The sequence below is a fragment of the Xenopus laevis genome, chromosome 1L (assembly GCF_017654675.1).
Source record: "Xenopus laevis strain J_2021 chromosome 1L, Xenopus_laevis_v10.1, whole genome shotgun sequence".
Classification (NCBI taxonomy): Eukaryota; Metazoa; Chordata; class Amphibia; order Anura; family Pipidae; genus Xenopus; species Xenopus laevis.
The window spans coordinates 63,561,990-63,587,959 of record NC_054371.1 but is presented as its reverse complement, the minus strand read 5'-3'; the positions used below and the strand labels follow the sequence as shown (position 1 = coordinate 63,587,959).

The 25,970-nt window shown below is 38.6% G+C and overlaps 1 protein-coding gene across 4 annotated transcripts in view; it reads right to left on the bottom strand.

The window, feature by feature from the left end:
* LOC108699497 (type II inositol 3,4-bisphosphate 4-phosphatase) overlaps positions 1-25,970 on the bottom strand; it is a 308,688-nt gene that overhangs the window by 200,530 nt on the left and 82,188 nt on the right. For 2 of the 4 annotated variants that reach the window (XM_018231625.2, XM_041589710.1), the window contains exons 4-5: positions 16,478-16,596; positions 1,614-1,730 (exon numbers count right to left, since the gene is read on the bottom strand). In XM_018231625.2, the coding sequence (XP_018087114.2) occupies positions 1,614-1,730; positions 16,478-16,596 (236 nt within the window). Of the gene's footprint in view, positions 1-1,613; positions 1,731-16,477; positions 16,597-16,749; positions 16,823-25,970 lie in introns of those variants that run through there. The other 2 variants (XM_041589721.1, XM_041589702.1) reach the window with 2 other exon arrangements.

The window sequence follows — 25,970 nt, the reverse complement described above, 5'->3', positions numbered from 1 at the left end:
TTATAAGCTTTATATGTGAGATGTAATTAGTTAGCATTCGATTTCTGCACCAACTAACATTTTTCTAGGTAAATTCAATCACGATGACGGACTCCTGAGCCATACTCTGATGGTCCTCGATGCCCGTCTCCTTCAATCTCTTGCAAGAATAGAGGAGTGACAAGCCTAGCGGGCTCTGCTCATCCCAAATCCTGCAATTTTACTATGCAAACTGTAACAGAATGATTACTGGAATGGAAACACCACAATAGCTGATTTAATAATGTTTTTAACTCCAGTGCCAATGTGTCTGACATCTCTTCTTTTCATAAACTCATGCATATTTGCAATGGCTACTCTCTCCCACCTCTGCACTACAAGCATTTGTTGTGACCCACATATCCACATATCTTGAACTCCCAGTCTGAACAAACCCACAACATTACAGTATTCACTGTAAGCATCTCTGATTGACCAAGAAGAGCAATGCCAAATTTACCATATACGATTGGCATAAAGTACAAAACGTTGCTGTACATCAAATGACTGAAACAGACTCAATTTGTTCTTTTAAACTTTTGAATATTTGCACCCAACAAATATTATACTCGCTTACATTCTTTTACTAGTTGTAGTTTACATTCACTATTAAACAGACTGAGCCAGAAGATGGAAGCTATCTGTACTCAAAGAACAAACTTTCTAAGCATGAAAATGCATCCACTACTTTTGCAACTTCACAAATGTGGGCGGCACTTTATCAAGATAGGACAAAAGCAATGACATAATACACTCGTTTAGAAATGAAAACCATAAATGACCCAAGTTGGGATTAACGTAGTAAAGAAACAAGAATATAAGAAAAAAAATATTTTAACAACTGTTCTCATCTCATTCAAAAGGGTTAAAGTAAGTAAATACTTGTGAAAATACATTTTATATCCTTGGTTTCCTGTGTGCTTCAAAGAGCTGTAGATTAAATGCAAAGCACAGATGATAAAGTTTGATAAGGAATCTGTTATTCAAACCTCTCCACTTTGCCAACGGAATTGCAAGAGCTAATTTTAATTTAAAAAAAAAAAACCCTTAATGAAATGACATTCTGCCAAATGTTTTGTTAACATTGATATAACAGGTTAGCAGATTGCTGAGAAGAGGCCCATTTGCGTGAGCTATATTTCTTGTAAGGTTATTTGAAGTGTTTAATTTAATCCATCTGTTCCCTTTCTCGAGCTGCAGTAAAGAATGAGACCTGCTCCACTGAGTTCTAAATACATCTCTAGTTAACCTCTTTTCCAGAAGATATATAGCCCAGCAAAGAGAACTGCTGGAACGCAGCTCGGGTCACATTCACAGCAATAGGGTTGAGTTCATCAAATATAAATGTAATACATGCATTTTTAAAGAGCTTCTGTTCCGTCACTTCTGCCTGAGAAAGAAAACAAAGCATCTCTCAGGCTCGAGACCATCCACTTAACACCTAAAAATGTAATCAGGGAGCAGACAAAACACAAAATGCCATATTCTAGTGCACTCACCCTGCTCACTGCAAGCTTTGAGAGCATTCTTAAGAAAAGTCCTTAACAGATGCAGGTTAAAGAATGAGAGGTTTAAGCAAGCCAGCGGATACTCACGGTTTCTTGGGATTTGTCCTTGACATCATATACGGTTAGTTTTATTTTAGTTTCCTCGTAGATGGGATACTCCGAAGGAAACGTCACACCAGTCAGAAACAGTGGGTCCCTTGTTCCCTGTATAGCACAAGGAGACAGTCTGAGCGCACAGAGGTGGCAGCTGTTGGAAGCTCAGAGAGCAACTGACAGACATGCATGCAGACAAGTAGGCAAACAGAAGCATTCTGGAGAACGTTTCCTGTTCTATCTAAAGGGGACACACAAAGAAACTTGCCAGCCTTTAGTAAAAGCAAACTTGTTGTAGGACAAACAGTTTGTATTATTGCTTTCATATTTATATACTTCTAGGAAGCTGAAAACTAGAGGATTTTTTTCAAGCTAGAATACAAAAAAGTATATATTTTATGGCATTTTTTTCCCCAAGACAAATTTTTGGAGTGCTGAAACATTATTTGGTCCAGTGTTGTCCCTTAAGGACCAAAATTGTATGCACTTTTGTTCTCCTATTTATGTCAGTGTGTTATCCACTGACTTCGATTGTAAGCTGTACAGGGCAGGGGTCTTTCATACAGTGTCTCTTACCATATTATATAATCTCTATCGTATCTATTGCAATACTTGTCCTCTCTATGTGTACATTTCTATATTGTAATACTGTACAGCTTTGCGTATACTAGTAGCTATATAAATAAAGTAAAACATATATACATGTATCAAAGCAGGGATGGTTGAACTGAAATTCTCTGGAGATACTAAGAACTGTAGCTATCAAATTCCATGGTTTTCTAAAGGCCACCTTCTCTTTTGTCTTATGTCAGGGAACATGTTAAGGGAACATGACAATCTTTACAGCACAGGGCCCTTTCTAGTTGCTGTGACTTCAGCTCCCAGCATCCTTAGTCTACAAGCAACTTCTGTATAGAGTCAATATGTACAACAGTTCTGCTTTTAAGAAGCAATGAATAAATAAATAAATAAATAATTAAAGTATATGAGAAAGAGTAGAGTAATCGAATGCAGATGTGTCCCCAGGGAAGGTAATTTCCGTTCAAACCTTCACTTCTTATTCTTCAGGATGAAGAGCTGCAACTGGCTTCCTGTTGTAAGGATAAGTACAGATGAGCAGACTCTGTGCCATGGATTTTACATACCATAAAAGGGGATGTAAACTCCAATATAAAGCTTTACCTAATTAAAGGGGTTGTTCGCCTTTGAGTTAACTTTTAGTATGATGTAGAGAGTGATATTCTGAGACAAATTGCAATTGGTTTCCATTTTTTATTAATTTGTGGTTTCTGATTATAGCTCCGCTCAGCTATTTTTATTTAGCTTTTTATTCAGCAGCTCTCCAATTTCAGTGATCTAATTGCTAATTACCCTAGCAATCATGCCATTGATTTAAAGAAGAGACTGGAATATGAATAGACTAAGGCCTGAATAGATGTGTAATAAAAAGTAGCAATAACAATACATTTGTAGCCTTGGAGAGCATTTGCTTTTTAGATGGGGTCAGTGACCCACCTTTGAAAGCTTGTAAGTGTCAGGAGAAAAAAGGCAAATCATTTAAAAAAGGATAAAAACTAACTAATGAAGACCAATTGAGAAGTTGTTTTGAATTGGCCATTCTATAACATACTATACTAGAAGTTAACTTAAAGGTGACCCACCCTTTTAAATATAATATAATTCTAAGCATCCTTCTGAATGAATGCATTAAAGGAACAGTAACCCCCAAAAAATGAAAGTCTTAAAAGAATGACAATATAATGTACTGTTGCTCTGAGCTGGTAAAATGGGTGTGTTTTCTCCAGAAACTCTAAAATAGTTTTTAAAAACAAACTGCTGTGTGGCCATGAGGACAACCATTCAAAGTTGAAAAAGGAGAAAAGGCACAGGATACACAACAGACAACAGATAAACAATGTAGTACACAATGGGATTCTTCAGAACATATCTGTTATCTACTGTGCATACTGTGCTTGAATGGCTGCCCTCATGGCTATACAGCAGCTTGTTTATATAAACCCTAGTAGTGTTTCTGAAGCAAACACACCAGTTTTACCAGTGCAGGGAAACAGTATATTATTTTCTCATTCCGTTTAAACACTCATTTTTTGGGGTTACTGTTCCTTTCAACACTTTCACTGGTTCTGGCTCTTGAAGCAAATGTAGGGGAAGCCAGCCTTTCATACTTCTTCATGGTCCTCCTGGCTTCGGCTACATATTTCATCGTTTCAAAAGTTAAACCCACCAGGGAAGATAATAGAATGAGACAGACACATGTCTGTTCCATTAGCAGCTATATTTATAGACAACTTTAAAACCACTTCAAATGTGTAATTAAGGTCTACTAAAGTTGCTTTGAATGAGAACACTGAGGTTGTGCAAAGGCATGGCAATGTAGAAATACCTATTTATCAGGGTCACCTACTTTGGCTAATTTTTACCTCTAGTACTAAGTAATAAATCCATTATTGCGCTTGAATAGGCTACTTTGCAAAACTGAACCAGCTAAGCAATTAACACAAATGGATATCTCTGTCATCATTCACCGGTGCTGTTATTACTGTGCAGCAATAAACAGTTTATTTCCTATGTCATTCTGGTTTAAAGAGTGTTTCCTTAGGGCCAGCTGTCAGTGTGTTTTGTGTCTCGTTGGAAGGGGATGTGTGCTGTAATTCCTACAAACAGCCAGAAACTATGCTGATTAAGGCACACCAATGAACCCAGCTGTAATGACAGAAGCATTTGGGGATTAAATGCGACTGACAATGATATCTGTTTCTGCAAACCCTGTTAGTGTCAGTTTCATGTACAAATTTACACTTTGTTCTTGACAGTTGCCTTTTTATCCGTTCCCCCTGATTTTATAACACCCCCTTGGCCTATATACCACCAGAACATCTGTTTTCAAATGCACTTAATATCCTTATAGTTATCTCCATATTTCATTAACATCAGTACCGCAGAGATTTTTTTTAGCTATAAATAGATATTAAGCTACTTTCTCTTTCGGAAGATAAATAGTACTTTGTGAGTGAGTATCAAAGCAGCGGCCTGAACCTCTATCAAAATGCTAATAATCTGTATCCCTTTCAATATGCCCCAGCATGATATAATATTTATGTGTGGATACAATCTGAAAAAGTGCGCTGAAGTAGCATAATTGTGTGTATTCTACTTAATTCTAGGTGTATGAAAATATGTTCTACAGCCCTGTATGGTTTATAACCAAAATGGCAGGGGTGTTAGGGGACAATGAGGGGTGTTAACCTCACAAATACTCTTTTATATTGCAGCATTTCTTACTTGTAGAATGTAAAGCGCTGCAATGCACAAGTCGGAATTCCAAGTGTCTGCCCAGTCCCAGCATGCCCCTGGGGCGATGGGAAAGCTCTGCAGATAAAGTGCATTGACCCCCGAATGTGCCACTAAATAGGTCACTTCCCTTGGACAAATATAAAGGTACACAGAATTTAAAAGAAAAAGAAAAGACACCCAGGACAAAGCATGCCAAATGTCTGGCTTTAGGTGACCGCAATAGAAGCTTCTGTTCATGCATAGTGTGAAAAGTTAAAGGCGTATGTTATAGAACGGTCAATTCTAAACAACTTTTCGATTAGTCTTCATTTATTAAATTTCTAGTTTTTAAAATGATTTGCTTTTTTCTTCTGACTCTTTTCAGTTTTAAAATGGGGGCCACTGACCTCATTTAAAAACAAATGCTCTGTAAGGCTACACATTTAATAACTCATCTTTCTAATCAGGTCCTCTCTTATTCATATTCGGATCTCTTGCTCTAATCAGTGCCTAGTTAATTTGGACCCTAGCAACCAGACTGCAAACTGGAGAGCTGATGAATAAAAAGCTAAATTATTTAAAAAACCAAAAATAATAAAAAAATGAAAACCAATTGCAAATTGTCTCAGAATATCACTCACTACATCATACTAAAAGTTAAATAACCCCTTTAAATCAATCCAACTGCTTTCATTTTTACAAGCAGTAATGCTTCTTATAGAACCAGTAGCCCCAATAATAAAAGGATTGTGTATACTAGTACATTTAAAGATAAAAATGTGTAATTAGACTACTGTAGTTTGTATAAAATAGAAGTCAAATGTGACTCATGGTGCTCTGCAGAACGATAGAATGAAAATCTCATAAAATAGGACAGTCGTCAGAAAATAAATTATTTACAGGTGCTGGATAGAAACACAAAAACTTTAAATGTAGAAAATAAATTTTACTTTATGGAGTTACTGGTCCTTTTACCTTCCCTTTTCTTCTAAAATAATAAGCAGCTTATGGGTTGAATAACTATCTGGATACAGAACACGATAGCCCAGAGGATTATAAATCTAAAGATATCAACTCACACCTACGGGACCTTACCATGATGGCAGAACCAAACTTAGATCATTAGTAATAGTCTGAATATCAGGCAGGCTCATACATGTTCTGCATGCTACTTAGCACAGCTTTCATTTATAGAACACTTTTTATTTTTTAAGAGCTGAAGCCTCATAAAGAAAAAAGGCAAAGTGCTTATCCATTATTATCCAAATATATATATATATATTTTATATGGCAAATATCATCTTTTCTATGGTCTTTTACTGTACATCTGAGGAATTCTGACACCTGAATCCAAAGCCTACATGCCAGCATATCCATTAAAACAGCAAAATGTATGCATAATATAGCATTAGGTTCACTGATTTTATAATCTTCCATCTTATTATCATTCTTTCATTTAAAGAGCTGACATATTTTACAGCGCATTGCAGAAAATGTTCAGTCATTCATATCAGTCATGCCCCAGCTGAGCTCACAGTATAATTTTCCTGTCACAGTCACCCAGATGCCTATTCATGCTATGGTCAGTTATATCAGGAGCCCTTTAACCTACAGTACCTGTATGTTTTCTAGTGTGGGAGGAAATGCATACAAACACAGGGAGAATATAGAAACATCATACTGACAGCACATCATCCACTTTACTGATATTTCACCAGTTTTCTATTCCTTGAATTTGTACTGTATATAGTCACCACTGGTACAATCCACAAAAGTCACATATAAATGCTTTTTATCCTCTTATATACTGATATTCCTTATTACACTGTATTTAAGATGTTGGAGGGTAAATGTTTTCCCACCCTTTACTTTAAGGGCAAATCCAGCCAAGTGTTTTGTTTTTATTTTTTGAGGAACAGCTGTTTCCCTTTCCAGGTTTAAGTGCTCCCCGACAACTCTGCAATTGGCATGGGGCCCTCCACCAATGAGGCGAGTTGAGACACTCGCCTCAGATGGCAGTGCCCCACGTTTTTCAACCCGGAAATTTGGTTCTTCTAGTGCAGCGAGAGTAATTGCGTTTTCTGCACTAGCAACGCGCATCACCCCCGACCCCCTCTGCCACGACGTGGACCACCCTGACACACTCCGGACTGAAAAGGTGAGTGCCGTTCGGAGGGGTGGGGGTGGGAAAAGGAAGGCCGCCTCGGGCGGCAAAATGCCCAGGATCGCCCCTGCAGGTAACTCTAGTCTTTAAAATGGGAGTCACCATGTGCTTCTGGATTTTTGGACCCTATTTTCTGTCTGAGGTAGAAGGCCTCAGTAGGAGTAACTAGTTTCAAGGACGATTGTGTAATAGCTCACTCTACAAGAGTTAGGTTTAAAGTAGTTATTAGAGCAGTCAAAGGCTCCAATGAAAAGGTCAGTGGGGTAAGTACCCCGGGATGTGACAACATAAAGACTCAAGCAATTGAGCTCACAAATTTATGAAATAGGCTCACTCCAGAGATTTCTGGAATAATGCACTACTTTAAGCATCTTTCTAGCACTCATTTGCAATGAATGCACTTCCTATGCCCATTACCATCCAGGAAAGTAATTATTTGAACTGAAAATTATAACAGCAGTGCAGTACCACCAAATTAAGTACAATATTTGTTTTTAGAACCACATGCTTCAAAGGTATTGGACAGATCTGTCCTGTGTATGATGTCAACATGGTTAAACTTTCCTACAATCTACAGAGAGAGTCCCATGAAACATATGCTCTGCCGTGATCAAGTGTCCAAGTTTTGTAAGAACCAACACTAGTTTTTTTTTTTTTGTAACTTATATTTTTATTTGCTTCACATAAATGATACATCCATATAACATTTGTCACTTCCAATCAACCAACAGCAGAGAAATAGCACACCCAAAGACAGGCATGTCATAATGATTATATAGTGAACAGACAAAGGCAACATGTCCAACCCTAAGCTTATCCTGATTAAGGGGCAGGTGGAGGGTGGAAACCCTGTGGGGTGGAATTAGCCAGGCCACTCAGTATCCATATGTGAACCAACACTAGTTTTATCCTTCATGCATACCTCACAGCTGTAATGTGGGGCCTAACTAAAAATGTCCCCTCTTTTCTAACTAGGACTGCTGGGACATAAATGATGCTGTTTACCAAGATTTATAATAGATGATACAAAATGATGTCTTGCACTATTAGAACCCATTAGACCTAATTTAAAGGAGATGTTTAACAGGGGTCACCAACCTTTTATACCCATGAATTTGAATGTAAAAAGAGTTGGGGAGCAACACAAGCATGAAAAAGTTCCTTAGGACTGTAATTGGTTATTTGGTTGCCCCTATGTGGAATGGCAGCCTACAGGAGTCTCTACTTGGCACTATACAGTACTTAGTTTTTATGCAAATAAAACTTGCCTCCAAGCCTGGAATTCAAAAATCAGCACCTGCTTGAGGACACTGAGAGCAACATCCAAGGGTTTGGAGAGCAACATGTTGCTCGTGAGCTACTGGTTGGGGATCACTGATGTATGGGATAAGTCCTTTTCAAATTAAACTTGAACCCCAAGTTCTGTTTTTCTATTAAAACATCCATACCTGTTATACAGTACAGAAATTTAAAAATCTCAGCTGTCAATCATATATTACCTGCCATACCTCTATGCCTTAGGCATATAAGCGGGGCAGGCAATTACTTTCACTTTCCATTCTGCACTTGATGTTACTGCACTCCTCACATTCCCCCTCACAGTCTAACTGACTAACCTGTGCATGAGCAACAGGCCCCCCATCCTGGAATGATGCAAAGCATTCCTTAATTAGAGTGTTTACAAAATGATGCCAGCCAGTTTGCGGTGATTGTCAATACCAGGAAGGGAGGAAACACGATTTAAATAATTTATATAGTAAAGTAAAGTTTATTTTGCTTCACAATAGAAAGGAATTTAAAATTATGTCTTAGGGCGACAGGCCCTTTAAGAAGTACCCTTTAAAAAAAAATATGCACAAAATGGTTGCCACATAGGTTTTTGCCTTTTGACACATCAGCATGAAGTACAAAGAGCATCGCTTTGCTCTAAATACAGTACTGTGTTCGCCAGCACTACATTCTGAGGGAGCACAATTTAGAGCAATGGTGTATCCTATAATGTTTAAATGTATGCTTGAGTTTCATGGGGTAGCCCTGGTAGATGTAATGATAAGTATAAAGGATGACCAATTTCCCAGCATTGGCATTGCAGCAAAACCATTGGTTTATTTTCGGTGTACTGTATTAGATGGGGTTTCATTAATTTATTCATGCATTTGGATGCCTCCATGTGACCAACTGACCAATTGCCATCTTAGCTCTAGGTAGCCACAGCTAGCATATTTGTTCACTAGACATTGCTGAAAGGTAGCTGCTTTAAGCATTTATTGATATCATGTACATTGGGAACAAGAGGGTTTTAATTGTTTTAAGATGCTGTCCTGTGTCTATAGCTGTGTAAGATGAATAATTATTTATATATTGGAAGTGTGAACATGTTCAGGGTTTAGTTTTTTTTTTTTGTAGCAGCAGTTTTTTTTGGTTTTGTATGCAAAAGCACCGTGACAGCAAAACTCTCCTCATACAAAGAAAATCCCTTCATTATTCCCTAGTTACCGGTAATTAAATTAAATGAAAACAACCCATTACTACAGTTTCCATGAATTGCTTTTCCTTATGTTTTTTTTAAAGTTGCAGAGGTTGGGGAAAATTAGATGGGGTTTGGGAATAGGTAAATCAGTTGTAATGATGTTTCAAGCAGGCAGAAATGTATCTCCAAAGGTTTGTTAAAGAGAAATTGAATGATTGTTAATACCAGACCTTTCACTTTGTGTATAGGGAGATGAGATCTGGATTGTGAAAAATCATGGCATAAAGTTTCTCATATTAGAAAACCAGAGATAAAAGCACATTTGAGATCTGTATGAGTGAATTTACCAACTGATGATTAATTCATGTAATTTTTTTCAGCAACAATAATAATGCACTGCATTTTCTGTACTTTACTAGTATACTTCTATAGACTATACTATCCTACCATAGAAGTTTCCATCACTGATAACGCTCTCAGCTCCAGTATGTGAAATGGTAGTCGCATCAAAATTTCGTTAGCCCATTACCGAACAATTTTTTGTAAAATGTTTTTTTTACGCTCACATTTTTATTGATGTGATGGGAAAAGGGCAATAGTCAAGTCTTCCATGAATGGTCTTCTTCCTTTTTTGTTCTGCACAGAGAGTAGATGATGATAAAGAACAAACATATACAAGGTAGTGTCCTAGTGCTCTAGTGCTCATTATGCTATTGTTCAACAAGGTAAGAATTTAGGTTTTTTTTCAGACCTAAAGAACAAGTTGATAGCAGACAGCAACTGCATACTGATTGTATCACTATACGAAAATTTTAATTATTTAAGTTGGTAAAGTAAAAATGATGCACAAAACAAATGAGAAAATTATTTCCTTTTATTTGCAGCATAATCCCCACTATTTGAAGGCTGTTATATAACCAAATATTTATGAGCTATCAGAGTAGCTCATGTTAGATCACATGCTCAAATTGTTTTCTCCAATGAAGCTCAGAAATAATAATTAGCATTATGTTGAAAAGGGAATCCAAAACATTCCTATGTGACATATTACTTCCAGCAATTTAGTGTGGGTTGCATATGCCACATATAATTATTACCATCTTACAATGCTGACATTACGTATGCATCATTTTTAATATATCCCCATTTTACATATATTAAGCTGACAAGATGTCAGTCTGGAATCAATGAAGGCTTGAGGCCACAGGTTAAATGCTACCTAACAGATGATAGAACTTCAAACCAATGGAAATGTACCTTTTTAGTGAAAATTATTTAAAATATGACTTACATTAAGGTATCTGGCCACTTCACTGGGATTTGAAATAAGGGTTTCTGTTGACTTGAGATCCATACTCCCTGCTCAAGAATAACATTTTTTAGCCCAGATTAGTTCTAATCTGTATATTGAGAGTATACATGTGGGATTCCTTGGTGAAAGAGTATTGCAAATCTGTTTTAGCAACATGACTTACAGTAGCGGGGCTGCTCCCTATTTAATGCCAAAAGGTGAGCAATTTTTAAGTGCATCTACTGAGAGTTCTGGACCATGGTCAATCATCCATATGTTCCAGTCTCTCAGTGTATGTAGACTAATGGCAGTCAGACAATAGAGGCTTGGCAAAGCACTCCATTCTGTAGGGATCCATAGGTTTAATGGCTTGTTGCTGTGTTAAAACCCATGTAACCATTTGTACTTATTTACATATCCATTTCATTGGCTCTCAGGTTGCATCACTGTAACAAAGTGCTTTGCAGGGGGAGGTCATTCCTCTTTGGCCTCCAGCAGTTTATCTGGGTGGATATTCCATTGAGCATGGAGTCAACAAGGCCCCAAAAGTGTTAGGCCCTTAAGGGACAACCCTTTAGAGAAGTTGGAGTACAGGGACCCCATGAACAAGGTGAAGCTAGTGTGCATAAAAGCCACCGTTATAGCACTCTCTAGGAAGAGTGAGTTGTTGAGCATTAGTTATCAAGAGCAGCTTCAAGCTTCACCAAGGAGGATAGACAGGAGTAGCTCTCCCCCAGGCTCTGCTTGCCTGTAGTGAATGGACCGCAGTACTGACAAGGGAAACAGGTTATTGTTCTAACCCTGTTCCATGTCTTCGGTAGGGATCCGGACCACATGAGCTACTGGCAACCTGGAAGGTAAGTACTTTCAGCTCCCCGTGCTATTCCTTCAGTGGTGCCATCTAGTATAGAGATGTAGTTCAGCAACACCCTCACATGCTCCTTCCACCAAGGCCCAACCTGCTGAAAGAGAATCCAATGTAGCCCATGCTCTACTCTAATTGTTGATATTTGACTTTTTAAGCTAAAATAGCGTTACTATTATTTCAATGCCCAGCACAGCTAGTGGATTTACTGAGACCTCTCTATCTTAATAAGACGTATAAAAGGATAGAATTAAGCCGTAGTTGACGTCAGACTAAAAACATGCTACCAAATATCCATTATCTCTAAAATCTAGTAAATGTTGATGCTATTAGGGCTCTTACGCACAAGCATTTTGTCATGAGTTCCTCTGGAGTGGATTTGGCATGCATTCTACTGCATACCTGATTTTTAATTAAAAATAATAGAACTAAATACATTTTAGGTAAAAAAAAAGTTATGAGGAATTTCAAGGTTATTCATTTATTTTTGAAAACAATTAGTAATTTAAAATTGAGTTTCTCGTTATTTCCTAAGACCCATAACCTACAAAAATGCTTGCTTGCTTTTTACAGTGTTTTTCTTCTAAGGTCTCCTCTATTCGTGATAAGTAATGCTTGCTTGTACATTTTATTACAAATGTGCTCACTTACATCAGTTTTGTACACCCAATATATATATATATCTTAAATATATTGATAATGGGTTGAGTGCAGAGGAATCTTGTATTTGTCTATATGTATTTTGTGGTCACACCCTCATTGCACCCCCGCCTAATGATTTTAAAAACTAGTGGTGAGCACAACTTTCCCTTGTTTGTTATAGTTCTACAAGAGCAGTGACCAGCTCCATGTTGTAGCTCCCACCCCCTCCAACTATAGTCAGGTGATCCCACTGGTGTCTAATAAAAGGGCAGCCAAGTTTGGGAGTTTTACTTTGAAAGCAGCTAGTAAGTTGCAGGTAAAACGTATTCGTCCCTTTTATAAAATGTATAATTAAACCATAGAATTCTTAATGAATCAGATGAAAATTGAGCATAGGACTGGCCAGATATGGGATGACTTTGACGTAGTTGGCCATCTTAAATATATTGCAATATATGGACAAATAATCCCTGTTTTGTTTAAAGGGTAAGGCATTTTTCAGTAGCAGTATGCACAAAATGTCTCTGTCTTAAATATATTGATAATGGGTTGAGTGCAGAGGAATCTTGTATTTGTCTATATGTATTTTGTGGTCACACCCTCATTGCACCCCCGCCTAATGATTTTAAAAACTAGTGGTGAGCACAACTTTCCCTTGTTTGTTATAGTTCTACAAGAGCAGTGACCAGCTCCATGTTGTAGCTCCCACCCCCTCCAACTATAGTCAGGTGATCCCACTGGTGGCTAATAAAAGGGCAGCCAAGTTTGGGAGTTTTACTTTGAGAGCAGCTAGTAAGTTGCAGGTAAAACGTATTCGTCCCTTTTATAAAATGTATAATGAAACCATAGAATTCTTAATGAATCAGATGAAAATTGAGCATAGGACTGGCCAGATATGGGATGACTTTGACGTAGTTGGCCAGCTTAAATATATTGCAATATATGGACAAACAATCCCTGTTTTGTTTAAAGGGTAAGGCATTTTTCAGTAGCAGTATGCACAAAATGTCTCTGTCTTAAATATATTGATAATGGGTTGAGTGCAGAGGAATCTTGTATTTGTATGTGTATATATATATATATATATATATATATATATATATATATATATATATATATATATATATATTTTTTAAACTTGTTCTTCACAGCAAGCTAAATATATACATTTTATATATACACACACACACACCCACCCAAACACACACACACACACACATATCTTTATATATATAAATATATATATGCCCTCTAAAGTGGTTGTCACAACTTCCTGTGGCTAAATTGTGTTTAGTGTCAAAAACTTCAGTAAATGTTCAGAGATGAGATAATTTTTCCGTTTTAAAGCAAGTTCTCATTTTGTAAAATTTATACCCTTTACTAGACACAAGTAACAGAACATAAAGATGATGTGTGCCATAACATTAAACTTCTTAATAAATGTATTTCTGAACAGACAAAGGAGAAAAAAAAACAAAAACAAAGAATAAATTAAACAAAATCAGCTGCTGCTATATTACTTGTAAAATGAAAATGTTCTGGTTATGAATTATTTAAAGTAGTGGTTTAGCTTTAAGTTAAACTTACTTCTGACTTTTTCAGCTTTCAAATGGGGGTCACTATCCCCATCCTTAAAACAAATGCTCTGTAAGGCTTCATTTGTATTGTTATTGCTACTTTTTATTACTCATCTTTCAGTTCTGGCCCTCCCCTATTCATATCCCAGTCTCTTAAAAACACCTATTGACTTTAATGCGTTAGGTGACTTTTTTTGCTTCGAAAAATGGGTCAGATTCACCCATCATTATTTAGCAGCAGAAATGCACATTTTGCAAGAAAAACAAACCAGTGCTCAAGGTGACCACCATTAGAAATAGAACAAACTCGCCTAACAACATTTGTTATTTGACTGGGGAACAGCTTTGAAAAAACTTGAAGTGCCAAATACAAGACCTGCAAAGCTTTTACAGTAAAGCCCCCCACACACGTATGGTCAAATTGCATCTTCTCCAGGTCAGCCTATGTTATATACACATAGATTTGAATGAGAAGCCAATACTTTTTCTCACTTTTCTTTTGGGTAATAATCTTTGACTTGAAAGTCAAAAGCTTGAAGCCAGGCCAACTAATAATCCATATGAAAAAGAAATCAATTGACTGTGTGTCTTCCCTGAAGGAGAACAAAAGGCTTAATTGAATTAACCAGGCCTGGAGAGGCCTCCCTTTTTGTCCTGAACCACACCATGGCACCATCCCAATACTGTACAAGAAAAAAACCAGAGTAGCGTAGCAGGGTTGATGGGTGCCATCTTGTGCAACGTAACTTTCTTTTGCAAGTGATCACAGACACTGTGATCACAAGTGATGAGCTGAAGCTGACCGTAGCAGATGCTCCATGTCTAGGAACAAGCAAACCCTGCTGCACAATTGAGCTTTTCTTTTTTTTTTTTTGCACAATTAATTAAAACAGGGCAGCATTGAGGGAGGCCTTTCATAATCTGGTAACTTTAATTTGTTTAACTTTAATGTAGACCCTGAAAATTTTAATAGGCCAAGTCCATTCAGGGACACCAACAATGATCAAAATTCCCTTTCCTGCAGGAACCGTTTTGCATTCTGTGGAATGGGAAATCAGTCACTCTGTTACACACTGTTTTGCCAGTATCACTTGAAAATGTAAAGTCAGTCTTGAGTGCTATTTATTTAATAGCAAAGTGTTCCATAGAATACAGTATGTTTCCCTTTCACTTGAAAGGGAAGTGACAGCCGGAAGCTAAGGGATTTTGTGTCCTCTAACTGACAGGACAGTGAAAACTAATAATACCCTGAGTCAAGTCCCAGTCAAGCTTAGGCTATTTATCAACACTCAGCACATATCCTTAGATCTTTCTCTTTATTTTCAACCAATATGTTTTTGACAATGGAGGTATGCTAGGAAGACCAGCGTCTATATTAAAATATTAGATACATAACCTGAAAGTCTTTGAAAAAGGCTCCTCTATTAAAATGGCTTAAGTGTTTCTACGCAAGACCTGCAAGAGTGGACTCTTGTGGCTTGTTGGATCTATATATTTGTGAGTGTGTGTATATTCAGGTACGGGATATATTATCTATTATCCATAATGCTTGGGACCTGGGATCTCTTAATAAGGAGTAAAATCATGTAAACATCAAATAAAGCCAATAGGATTGCTTTACCACCAATATAGATCAATGCAGTTTAGTTAACAACAAGAATAACATACTGTTTTATTATAAGAAGGAATAATTTAAAAAAAAAAATGAATTATTTTCTTTAAATGGACTCAATTTTCCTTAGCTGCTAAGAATGGTGTAGCATATGAATTTAACTGATCTGGTTTGCAAAAAAAAAAAAAAATCTTGGTTGTTGCCCGAGCAGGAAATGAATCTCTTAATCGTGTATTTGTTTGCTAGTGAAGGGAGCCAGACACTTAAGAGCTGAAGCACTCAGATCTGTGGCAGCCTGTTTATACCATTCACATGCACAAGAGCTTAAGGTTCAGATGCTGCCAACCAGATTAGCAGTCAGCTGGAAACGAGAGTCCATAGCAAGCACACTGAGCAAATACATTCCACTGTGAACACTTTAAGATTCACTAATACAGAAAAGGCAATAACCTTCGTAAAAACAAGTTGTGCAAAGTGCACACACACAGTACCACAGCATCTAGAATACCACTATGGCCATTACAAACAACCCCCTTCCTGGCTAGTACCACTGCAGTGCCAGACTTCCTTGTTCCTGCTCCCAACAATGTGTCACATTCCTGCCATAAAGAATTAACAAACACATGTGCCAGTCTCACATTTCCTTCCAGAAATAATCCTAACAAATTGAAACAGAACAAGGAGATGCAGAGAAAGTTCCTACATTTGCTAAATTACCTGCAGGCAGTTGGTATCAGAGAGGGCATTGTTTGTGCTTGGGAACTATATTTCTGCAGGAATTGCTTCTGTGCTGAGCTAAATAAATAACAGGGAAAAGAAAAGAGAAAGCTGACGGTATAACCCACCTTCTGGCGGCACGTGCTAGCATACCTTTCAGCTTAGCAATACAATGTGAAGTGTTCTAACTTGTCTCAACGCGAGAAGAAGAAAACATTGAACTCACCTCCACCACTTCAGTGTTTGCATATCTTGTTAAACTTTGCTCTGTTGGATGTGCCACTGATATCTGCACAAATGTGTTGAGTTTTCGGTCACGGGCAGCAGTGAGGAGATCCTTGCACGCTGCAAGATGCCACGGGGGAAAAACAGAAAAAAGACAAAAGAGTCAAACAAATGCTGGTGAAATCCGTCACTGAGCTGCACAGCCGGAGCTGGAGCTCTGAATTACATCTCTGGAGACAGAGCTGTTTAGCAGAGGAAGTCTCTTAGAGTTACCTTTACAGACATAGGAAGTCACATGCTGTAGCTGAGAATTAATTTCCACTAACAGCTCCAGCTCGCCTGCCCCAGGCACAGCATTGGTGTATGATTGCAAGCTAATCCAAAGCAACACACACAGACAAATACACCAGCACTCTTAATGCACAATAGCTACATATGCTCTGACCTAATTCACTTTAAAGATCTCATCATTCACAGCAGCACTCTATATTCCCTGTGCAGAGGTTATGGCATCTTAAATGAAAGAAATGGCTTTTTTTAAATTACTGATTACAAGCGGTATCACAAAGGATTGATGCACAAGGTTTTAAAATATGCATTCAATCAGAGAACATTTTTATTCCCCAGCTCACCATGATGAAGGAAATGAATACATGCCTAGAAAATAAATAATGCACAAGTATTTTATGTTAAAATGAAATGAGTTACCAGCGTTCTCACAGCTTAGCCCTGAGATCTTGTGCTGTAAAGTTCAGCTCAAACATTATTCTTTGACAACTGACTTAAACTTATGCAGGTTCTGATGTATATGCCTGCACAGCTAGCAGTCTAATCGGTACAGAAGTACAGCCATATGGGGGCCAAAGGTTTCCCCAAATAACTTCACTGGATTGTGATCCCCCCAGGAGGGTACCCCATGCATGGGACAATTAGGAACCAATTAGGTCAAAACTAAACCTGGCCAGTTCCCCACAGATGTCTTATCATTGAAAACCAAACATTTTCCTTCCTAAAAATTATTTATATTTTAATCTAGAGCTAACGACTGCTTTTATTTAGAGTTATTAGATGTAACTAAAATAATTCCTAAAGATTCAACAGATTTTAGCAACAGCAAAAAATTAAATTTAACAGATAATTTTTCTGAAGATACAGGAGAAGGGGTTCCCTGGCAATGCAAAAAGGCTGAGCTCTGAAAACAATAAAGATTATGTTTTTTACACTGGCTGTTAATGAACTACATCTCCCTGCATCCCATCAGCAGCCATCAGCTGTTTAAGGAATGCTGAGAGTTAACAGCGGGGGCCGGAGGTTGCTACTGCTAGTAGATAAAAGTAAATAAGATATACTGTATATTGATAAGATCTATTGATCTTTCTATATCTTATTTACTTTTGTCTACATTTATCTGAACTTAAGGGCACCACACAACAAACAAGTGTTAAAAAGCCAAGGGTACTTACCCTATAACTGTTCCACATTTATGACAATTGTGTATTTCTACTATTTAATCTGATACAGAATAAGGTGACACCATTTTAGTTTATATCTGGTAAATGAACTGCTTGTTGAAGTTCCATATGCCTTATTATTAAAGTATACCAAATGTGTAGAGGTCTCTGGATTCTGATCCTAACATTAATATAGCCCACCCTTGGGTATGCTTTAACAGTGTCAGTTTATAGTGTAAGAACAGGTCTATGGTGCTTGCCTGGTGCCCTTGACCCACTTGTGTTCCTGCAACTACCGGCAACTTCCAACACCCTATATGCAGTGTGTTTCTTGCAACACATAACTTGTTTATTAACCATAGAACAGTCCAATGAATAAAATGAGCAGTCACTCCTTTAGGCAAATTTACACAATAATGGCAAGTCCCTCCCAGAGGCAAAGTAAGCCAAGGTATTTATTACCACTCTCCTGAGGCAATTCCTCCCTGAGGGCAGAACACTGGGCTTGGGATCCTCAGCCTGGGGTCTTGTATCTTGGCACCCTACTTGGTCCTCAACATACCTACTAAGATCCCTGCACTAGTGGTTTACACTCCATAGGGGTCCTAACCCCACTATTCCTCCTGGTTGGAGAGGAAGCTGCTTATTATCTTCCTTGAGCCTTCCTCTTGCTCTTAGAGTAACTATGACAACAGTAACTAGCACTAAATGACCTTTTCTAAATCTTGACCACAATTGTAACCCTGGGCCTGTAACAACCTCCCAGAGAGGTGAGGTCCCAGGAATGGCCCTGAACATGTGTGCTCTTTCTTTTAAATACTGCCCCCTACTGAGCAACAAAAAGCTACAGTAGATCATATTAAAGTGGACCCAGGAAGGGGTAGATCAAAGGATCACTTAGGTGTCCAATTATATAGGTTAAGTAAACTCTTAACCCTCAGTGTCTCTACATCTAAAATATAGACTGACCTTATTATTACAAATAAATATGACCAACCCAGCCCTGAAAAGTAGGTTTTAATAACGCAAAAACACACACACATAATTATTAGTGTATAAGTACTGCTTGGCATAACTACATTTCCTATTGATATGTATTACTATGGATTGTTGGATGGGCTCAGGCGCACTTCCCATTCATCAGACCACGGCCTTCCCAGCGGTTTTATAGACTACTTTGTATAACATGATAATTTCTTTATATAGTGACACATTGCATAAAGTGCTAAAAATAAAGGGAGCATATAATTAATAATTATGCATTTCATCAATAAATGCAGATAATCTCAATGAAATAAGATGACTGTGTAGTCTTATTTTGCTATGGTTCCAGTTCAGTGAACTTTGAAATAGTGTGCATTCTTCAGAATACTCTGGATTTTGTGTTCTAGCCCTGTTTAGGTTCAACCCAGGCACGTGTCTAGGGAAGCGTGTCTTTGGGTCAATTATCCGTTGGTTAAAGCTATAGTTTTTCTTTAATCCGGTGGTGGGGCTGAGAAGGAGAGCAAACGGGAGTGCCCAGAACATCCACTGATATAAATGTGATGTTTAACATGAGTTTAATGAATATGACTTGTGCTGAATAAATTATTTGCTTGTTTTAATCATGAAAATCTCTGGTTTCTCCTTTCCTAAACTAAACAGGGAAAGTGAAGCTACTCCATGTTGGTTCCTTAAAGGAGAACTAAACCCCCAAACTAATGAAAACCCCTACCCTCCATAGTTCCCCCTCCCTGTTCCCCCACACAGGTGTTAATACCTGTAAATGCCCCTAGGTATTTATTTACTCCTTGATGCAGAGTCAGCGCAGCAGAGCTCACAGGCACCATCTTCACCGCTTCAGGAAACTTTGGGTCTGTTCGGCAATTTCTGTGGTTGTTGTAGCAAATGCGCAGTTGTTAGGGACCAGAAATTTGCTACAACTGCGCATGCACCAATACGCCGCTTACTTACTGAAGACTCCCGACGTGGTGAAGATGGCGCCTGTGAGGGGTAATTAACACCTTTGCCGGTGGGGAACAGGGAGGGGGACTGTGGAGGGTAGGGGTTTTCATTAGTTTGGGTGCTTAGTTCTCCTTTAATAGGTATATCATTAGATTACCAGTATATGAACCCCCTCCCATTTATCTCTTTGTTGTGATTGCTTTGTTTTACAAATAAGCAACAGTCCATTATGCCTGGAGATTATCTGTGGACTGGAAATTTAATTTCTTCCTTGCAAGGACCAAACATGGAGTAGCCTCAATCTCCTTGTTTGCATAGTTTAGCTAAAGAACTAAAAAACCATAGATGATTCATGATTATTATAATAGCCAAAAATGATGGTCAGCATAAGCCCTATTCATTGAACTCATGTTCATCTGGTACTGCCTACATATCTTCACTAACAGCACTTACTATGTACCAATTGACAGGGGCCAGCCAAGACGATCGGGCACCTTATTCCCTTCTGTGCATTCATGCAAATGTGTACAGTGAAGTTACACGCGGAGGAGGGACACACAAAAAAGAAGCTAGAGGGGCAAACCGGAGAACGAGGGAGCATGCACACCTGAACTAGAGGTAGGCAGAGGACCCTTCAACAGGTACCTGCCCAGAGCACCCTCATTGTTGCACCCTAGGCAGGTGTCTCTTCTGCCTTCCCCTAGTTCCGGCCCTGAGCAAAGGGATCAGGCTTATGGAGGTTCCTAGGACATCAATTAATATGAATCTGCCGCTGGCTACATTATTGCCAAACGTATTGTGCAAAACCCTGTCGACACAAGCATACATAGCCATTCCCTAGTATTGTACATATGACCTCAGAAAAACAAATGGTGGTGCTGTTGTATTATAGAGGCCTGTAGCGACAATCTCCTGACCTGCAAGTTCACTTCTGGGTCTGTGTGTTTTCACTTAAAATCAATAGGCAATGATTCCAGGTGTTTTCACACTTGCCCATAGATTTTTAAATGTTAAGGAGGAAAAATACTCATAGTTGTGACATGTACCATTGCCTTAAAACAGGGGTCCCCAACCTTTTTCATCCGTGAGCAACATTCAGATGTAAAAAGAGTTGGGGAGCAACACAAGTTCCTAGGAGGTGCTAAATAAGGGCTGTGATTGGCTATTGGTAGCCCCCATGTAGACTGGCAGCCTACAGGAGTCTCTGTTTGGCAGTACATCTGGTTTTTATACAACCAAAACCTGCCTCCAAGCCTGGAATTTAAAAATAATCACCTGATTTGAGGCCACTGAGAGCAACATCCAAGGGGTTGGGGAGCAACATGTTGCTCACGAGCTACTGGTTGGGGATCACTGCCTTAAAAGGTTCTGTTTTTATTGAGGAAAGTGCACATAAATTAGATTTTAATGCATTTGTCTTCCCACACCCCCTTCCCTGAGTGAGTAACACTGTGTAATTATGTGCAAAGGGTCGTCCAGTCATGACCCTGCAGCTTCCTCTGGAATTGCAACCTGAAAAACGTACAAATGAACATTTGCAGTGCAGCTGTATTGGCTTCACTACCACCTCACATAATAACAAGCAGGATGGATCCATTCAGGTTTTCTCTTATAACAGATGGATTATAATTCTTTTTTCCATTCCACAGATGTTCCTTATCTCTGTGGTGTCCATGACGTGCAGCATTGAGATCTGATGAATCCCCTAAACCCCCTACACCTCCCCTAGTAACTCACTTGGAAGTTGGAACTTGGAAAAGAAGGTGGCTTATGATAATTAACAACAATGTTTAACATAAGTTGATATATGTAACCATCCACTAATTATTGTAACAGAACTATATGTATAACAAACATTAAACAGTAGGAAAGCAATTCCAACACTTCTCTAGAACTAAAGCTGAACTAGAGAAGTAGGCTACAAATGTTGTACATTATGTTTTCTGTACCACACATCCAGTGCCAGGCAAAGTCATCTGGGTGCCCTAGGCAACCTAGCCGACAACGTCGCCCCACCACTGCTTGCGCATACACAGAAGAGCAGTCGCAGAGTCAGTGCGGGTGCGCATGCAAGGAAGAGCGCAAGCGCCGGGGAAATGATAATGCTCATGCGCCTTAGAAGCGCTAATGCGCACGCTCGCTTTTAGACGAAAGCTGCCACTCAACGGTCCGAACTAGGGGAAGGCGTTAGAAGAAGTACGTGCCTGGCGCCCCTCTACCTTTCGCCCTAGGCATGTGCCTCTTCTGCCTACCCCTAGTTCCGGCCCTGCACACATTCCTTCAGCAAGGAAGATCTGTGCCTCTGAAAATATCCCAGTAGCTCCCCATATTCTTTTTCTCTTGCTGATTTGCAGCTTTTATTACAGGCCAACCTCATTTTCTGCTTAACAATTTGCAACAATCTCTAAGCTTAGCTTCTTAACCACTGCTCAGAGTCCACCTAGCATGTGGGGTTGCCACCTGGCTGGCCTGGCCGGTAAAAATGCCGGTTGATCCCAATGTAATTAATAGAGAAAAGGTGGCAACCCTACTAGCATGTGAGTGTTGCAGACACTTTCCAAGATGGTGACCCCCTGTGACATGTTTGAAGTCCTGGATCATTGCTGCTATTGAGAAGCTGAAACGTTAGGCTGGTACAATAAGTTTAGTATATAAAACAAGGCATTTTTAGCCATATTCATATTTAGGGTTTAGTTCTTTAAAGGGGAAGGAAACCTCGTCGGCGCTAACCCCCCTCCCCCCTCCCGTGTACTCCTTTTTCTCTAGTCCCAGGACACAGGTCCTCCCAGTTAACCACTCTCTTTTTGAAGTACCCATTTAAATTCCTTCTACCCATTTGAGAATTAATGTGGTAAACTTCATTAATGGCCAACCAATCCCTATCCCACCTGATTCAGTTAATGCCTTTAAGAATGGCTTGGATGATTTTTTGGACAGACATAATATCAAAGGCTATTGTGATACTAAGCTCTATAGTTAGTATAGGTATGGGTATATAGAATTTAATTAAAAGTAGGGAGGGTGTGTGTATGGATGCTGGGTTTTCATTTGGAGGGGTTGAACGTGATGGACTTTGTCTTTTTTCAACCCAATTTAACTATGTAACTAACTATGTAACTATGAGAAAGTTGAATTTGCCAATAAGAATCATGGAAAGGGGGCTACGATCCTATTCTTGCATACTTTGCATCCCTGCGCTATGCTTTGGGTTTCAGGGTTCCCATGAATTCTGCAAGCAACTTAACATGTGTCATCTTGTGTTCAGGGAATCAGGGAGCCTACAAATCAGTGGCATAACTCTGCCCACAACCCCACAATTATTTTCCTGGGCCCAAAGTGGGTCATGCATGAAATCGCAGGTCACCTCATGCCCCCCCCCCACTATAGTTATGCCGCAACTACAAATGACTGCGTCACAATATCACAATATAAATAAACGGAGAAAATCTATAAAAAGCTTGTATAAATGCTATTTAAAGTATTTTCTATCCTCTTGCTTCTGTTCATAGTCAATGCCAGGCTGGAAGCATACAGAATTACCGAATGCCGCTGGCTTGCAAGAGGAGGAAATGGGAAACGATTTGTAAACAAGCTAATTATTAAAAAAGATGCTAATCTTGAAGTGGGAAAAAAAACTACAGGTGTGGGATCTGTTATCCGAAAAACCATTATCCAGAAAGTTTTGAATTACGGAAAGTCCTTCTCCCATGTATGGTTTACATTCCATTTTAGCAAAGACTTTTCTCAACTCTTACGCATACCTCCCAACTGTCCCTTTTTCGAGGGACAGTCCCTCTTTTGACAGCTCAACCTGCAGTCCCTCATTTGTACTGGAAAGTCCCTATTTTCTCTGCACTGAACAGCCAGAATAAGAAACAAAGTTTCTCACTTAATTGGCTTTTAGCAGAGAGTAGAGAACAGTTAACAGGTGCAAATAAGATACTTTGTAACAATTTTGAGACACAAAAAAACAGTTTAGATAAAGAGAAATATTTTCAAACTTTCATAACCTGCCAAATTTTGTAAAATGAACATGGTAATTAGGGGGTGTGGCCGCATAAAGGGGCGTGGTCAAAAATGCTCTGCTCTGTGTGTGAAAAAAATGTTTGTCCGTCTTTTTACTTCCAAAATGTTGGGAGGTATGTCTTACGGGCTACTTAAATTGCTCCTGGCCTGTTAGAACTCCTGCAATTTGAGCTGTAATTACAGTAAATCTGTGTTCTGCCAGCTGGCAGATTTATGGTTTACTAGTTACTGATTAATAATGCCTTCAGGAAGGTTAGTATTTCCCAATGAAACTCCCATATGGCAATCTTTTTAGGTTAATGACAATGCCATGTTGCTCTCACAGTTTCCGTACAGAGTGGATTAACAATTAAAATGAGTATGAAAGCCAAAATAATCTGTGAAATGGAATAGAAAGCTTTTATAAGCACTGGCTATATAAAACAAATCAGCCATTACACAGTCATTCCTTCATATCAACACCATTATCTGTATTATGTCTCAGAGCTATATCTTTTCCCTTTACTTTGCTGAGAGTTGAAACCATGTCAATTTATATATACAGGTATAGGATCTCTTATCCAGAAACCCGATATCCAGAAAGCTCCGAATTACGGTCTCCCATAGACTCCATTTTATTCAAATAATCCAAATTTTTAAAAATGATTTCCTTTTTCTCTGTAATAATACAACAGTAGCTTGTACTTGATCCCAACTAAGATATAATTAATCCTTATTGGAAGCAAAACCAGCCTATTGGGTTTATTTCATGTTTAAATGAATTTCTAGCAGACTTAAAGCATGAAGACCCAAATTACGGAAAGATCAGTTATCCGGAAAACCCCAGGTCCTGAGCATTCTGGATAACAGGTCCCATACCTGTATTTATAAAAGTATATAAAATACTTTGCACCAAATTTGGTGTAAATACATGGTCTTTTTATAAAGCTCAGTTGTGGTCTCGACAGGAGATATAAAGCCATTCATTGTGTAAGGCTATAGTAAACTAGAGCAGCCCTATTTTCCTGGGCTATAGGCTTTACCATAAATCTGCCCAGATGAGACTCTTTACAGGAGCGAGGCCTCGCATCGGCGTGGAGGCTTGGTGTTCAACTATAATTATATGTAGTACACAATAAATGGGCGTCAGTGATTCTTATAACCTAACCATAGAACGTATTTATTAATAACATAGTCCACTTAGGAGCTTATCAGAAATAAGCAGGTAAAAGGAACATTCATGGATATGCATATACTCACAGCACTAATAGTCAGCATATATAGGGTAGAGAGAGAATACACAGAGGCACTTCCAGTTTTCAGCCTTAACCCTAAGTGGAGCCCCAAGGGAATCTCTCAAAACCCTAGCTCTGACATTTAGGGGGAAGATTTATTAAGGTGCGAATTGTGTTTTCCACAAAAGATTCGAGTTTTCAAGGTTATTTTTAAATGAAAAATCTTTTTTTCAGAAAAAAACAAACTTTTCAAGGTTTATTTAACCCTGACCCTGGAAATAGCTTGGATCTGAAAACACACCATCTTAAATCTGTCGAGGTCATGTAGAAGTCAATGGCTGTGACCCATTGAACTATTTAAAGATGTTAATAGCCTTCGCTGATTCAAGTGTATTCCATTCGAGTTTTTTCTTAAATTAGAAACCATTTGAGTTGTAAGTTCATTCGAGGTATAAAAAAGCTAACATAGCTCTAAAATTTGACCTTTGATAAATAACCCCCTTAGTCCTTACTTCTGGGCAACTAGCACCCAGGGTGATCCTAGTCCCGAACACTGCTTGATGGAGCCTGTGCTGCTTGGCTAAATAGCCCTGACTATCACTCCAAGGTAGTGAGCTTATTCTGACTAGACATGATCTGTCTAGGTTTCCTTGCACCCTTCCTGCCTGCTCAGGTAAGGGTACTGGCAAAATGGAACCTGAGCACATGTGCGCTCAGCTTACATATACTAGAGCATGCTCATTGTTTGTATATATATATATATATAGATTAATATAATATATAGATAATTATAGATCTCTAGGGGTCTAGAAAGAGGAGCATAGCTCCTGTATAAGATAAGGGGCCCAAACTTTAGGAG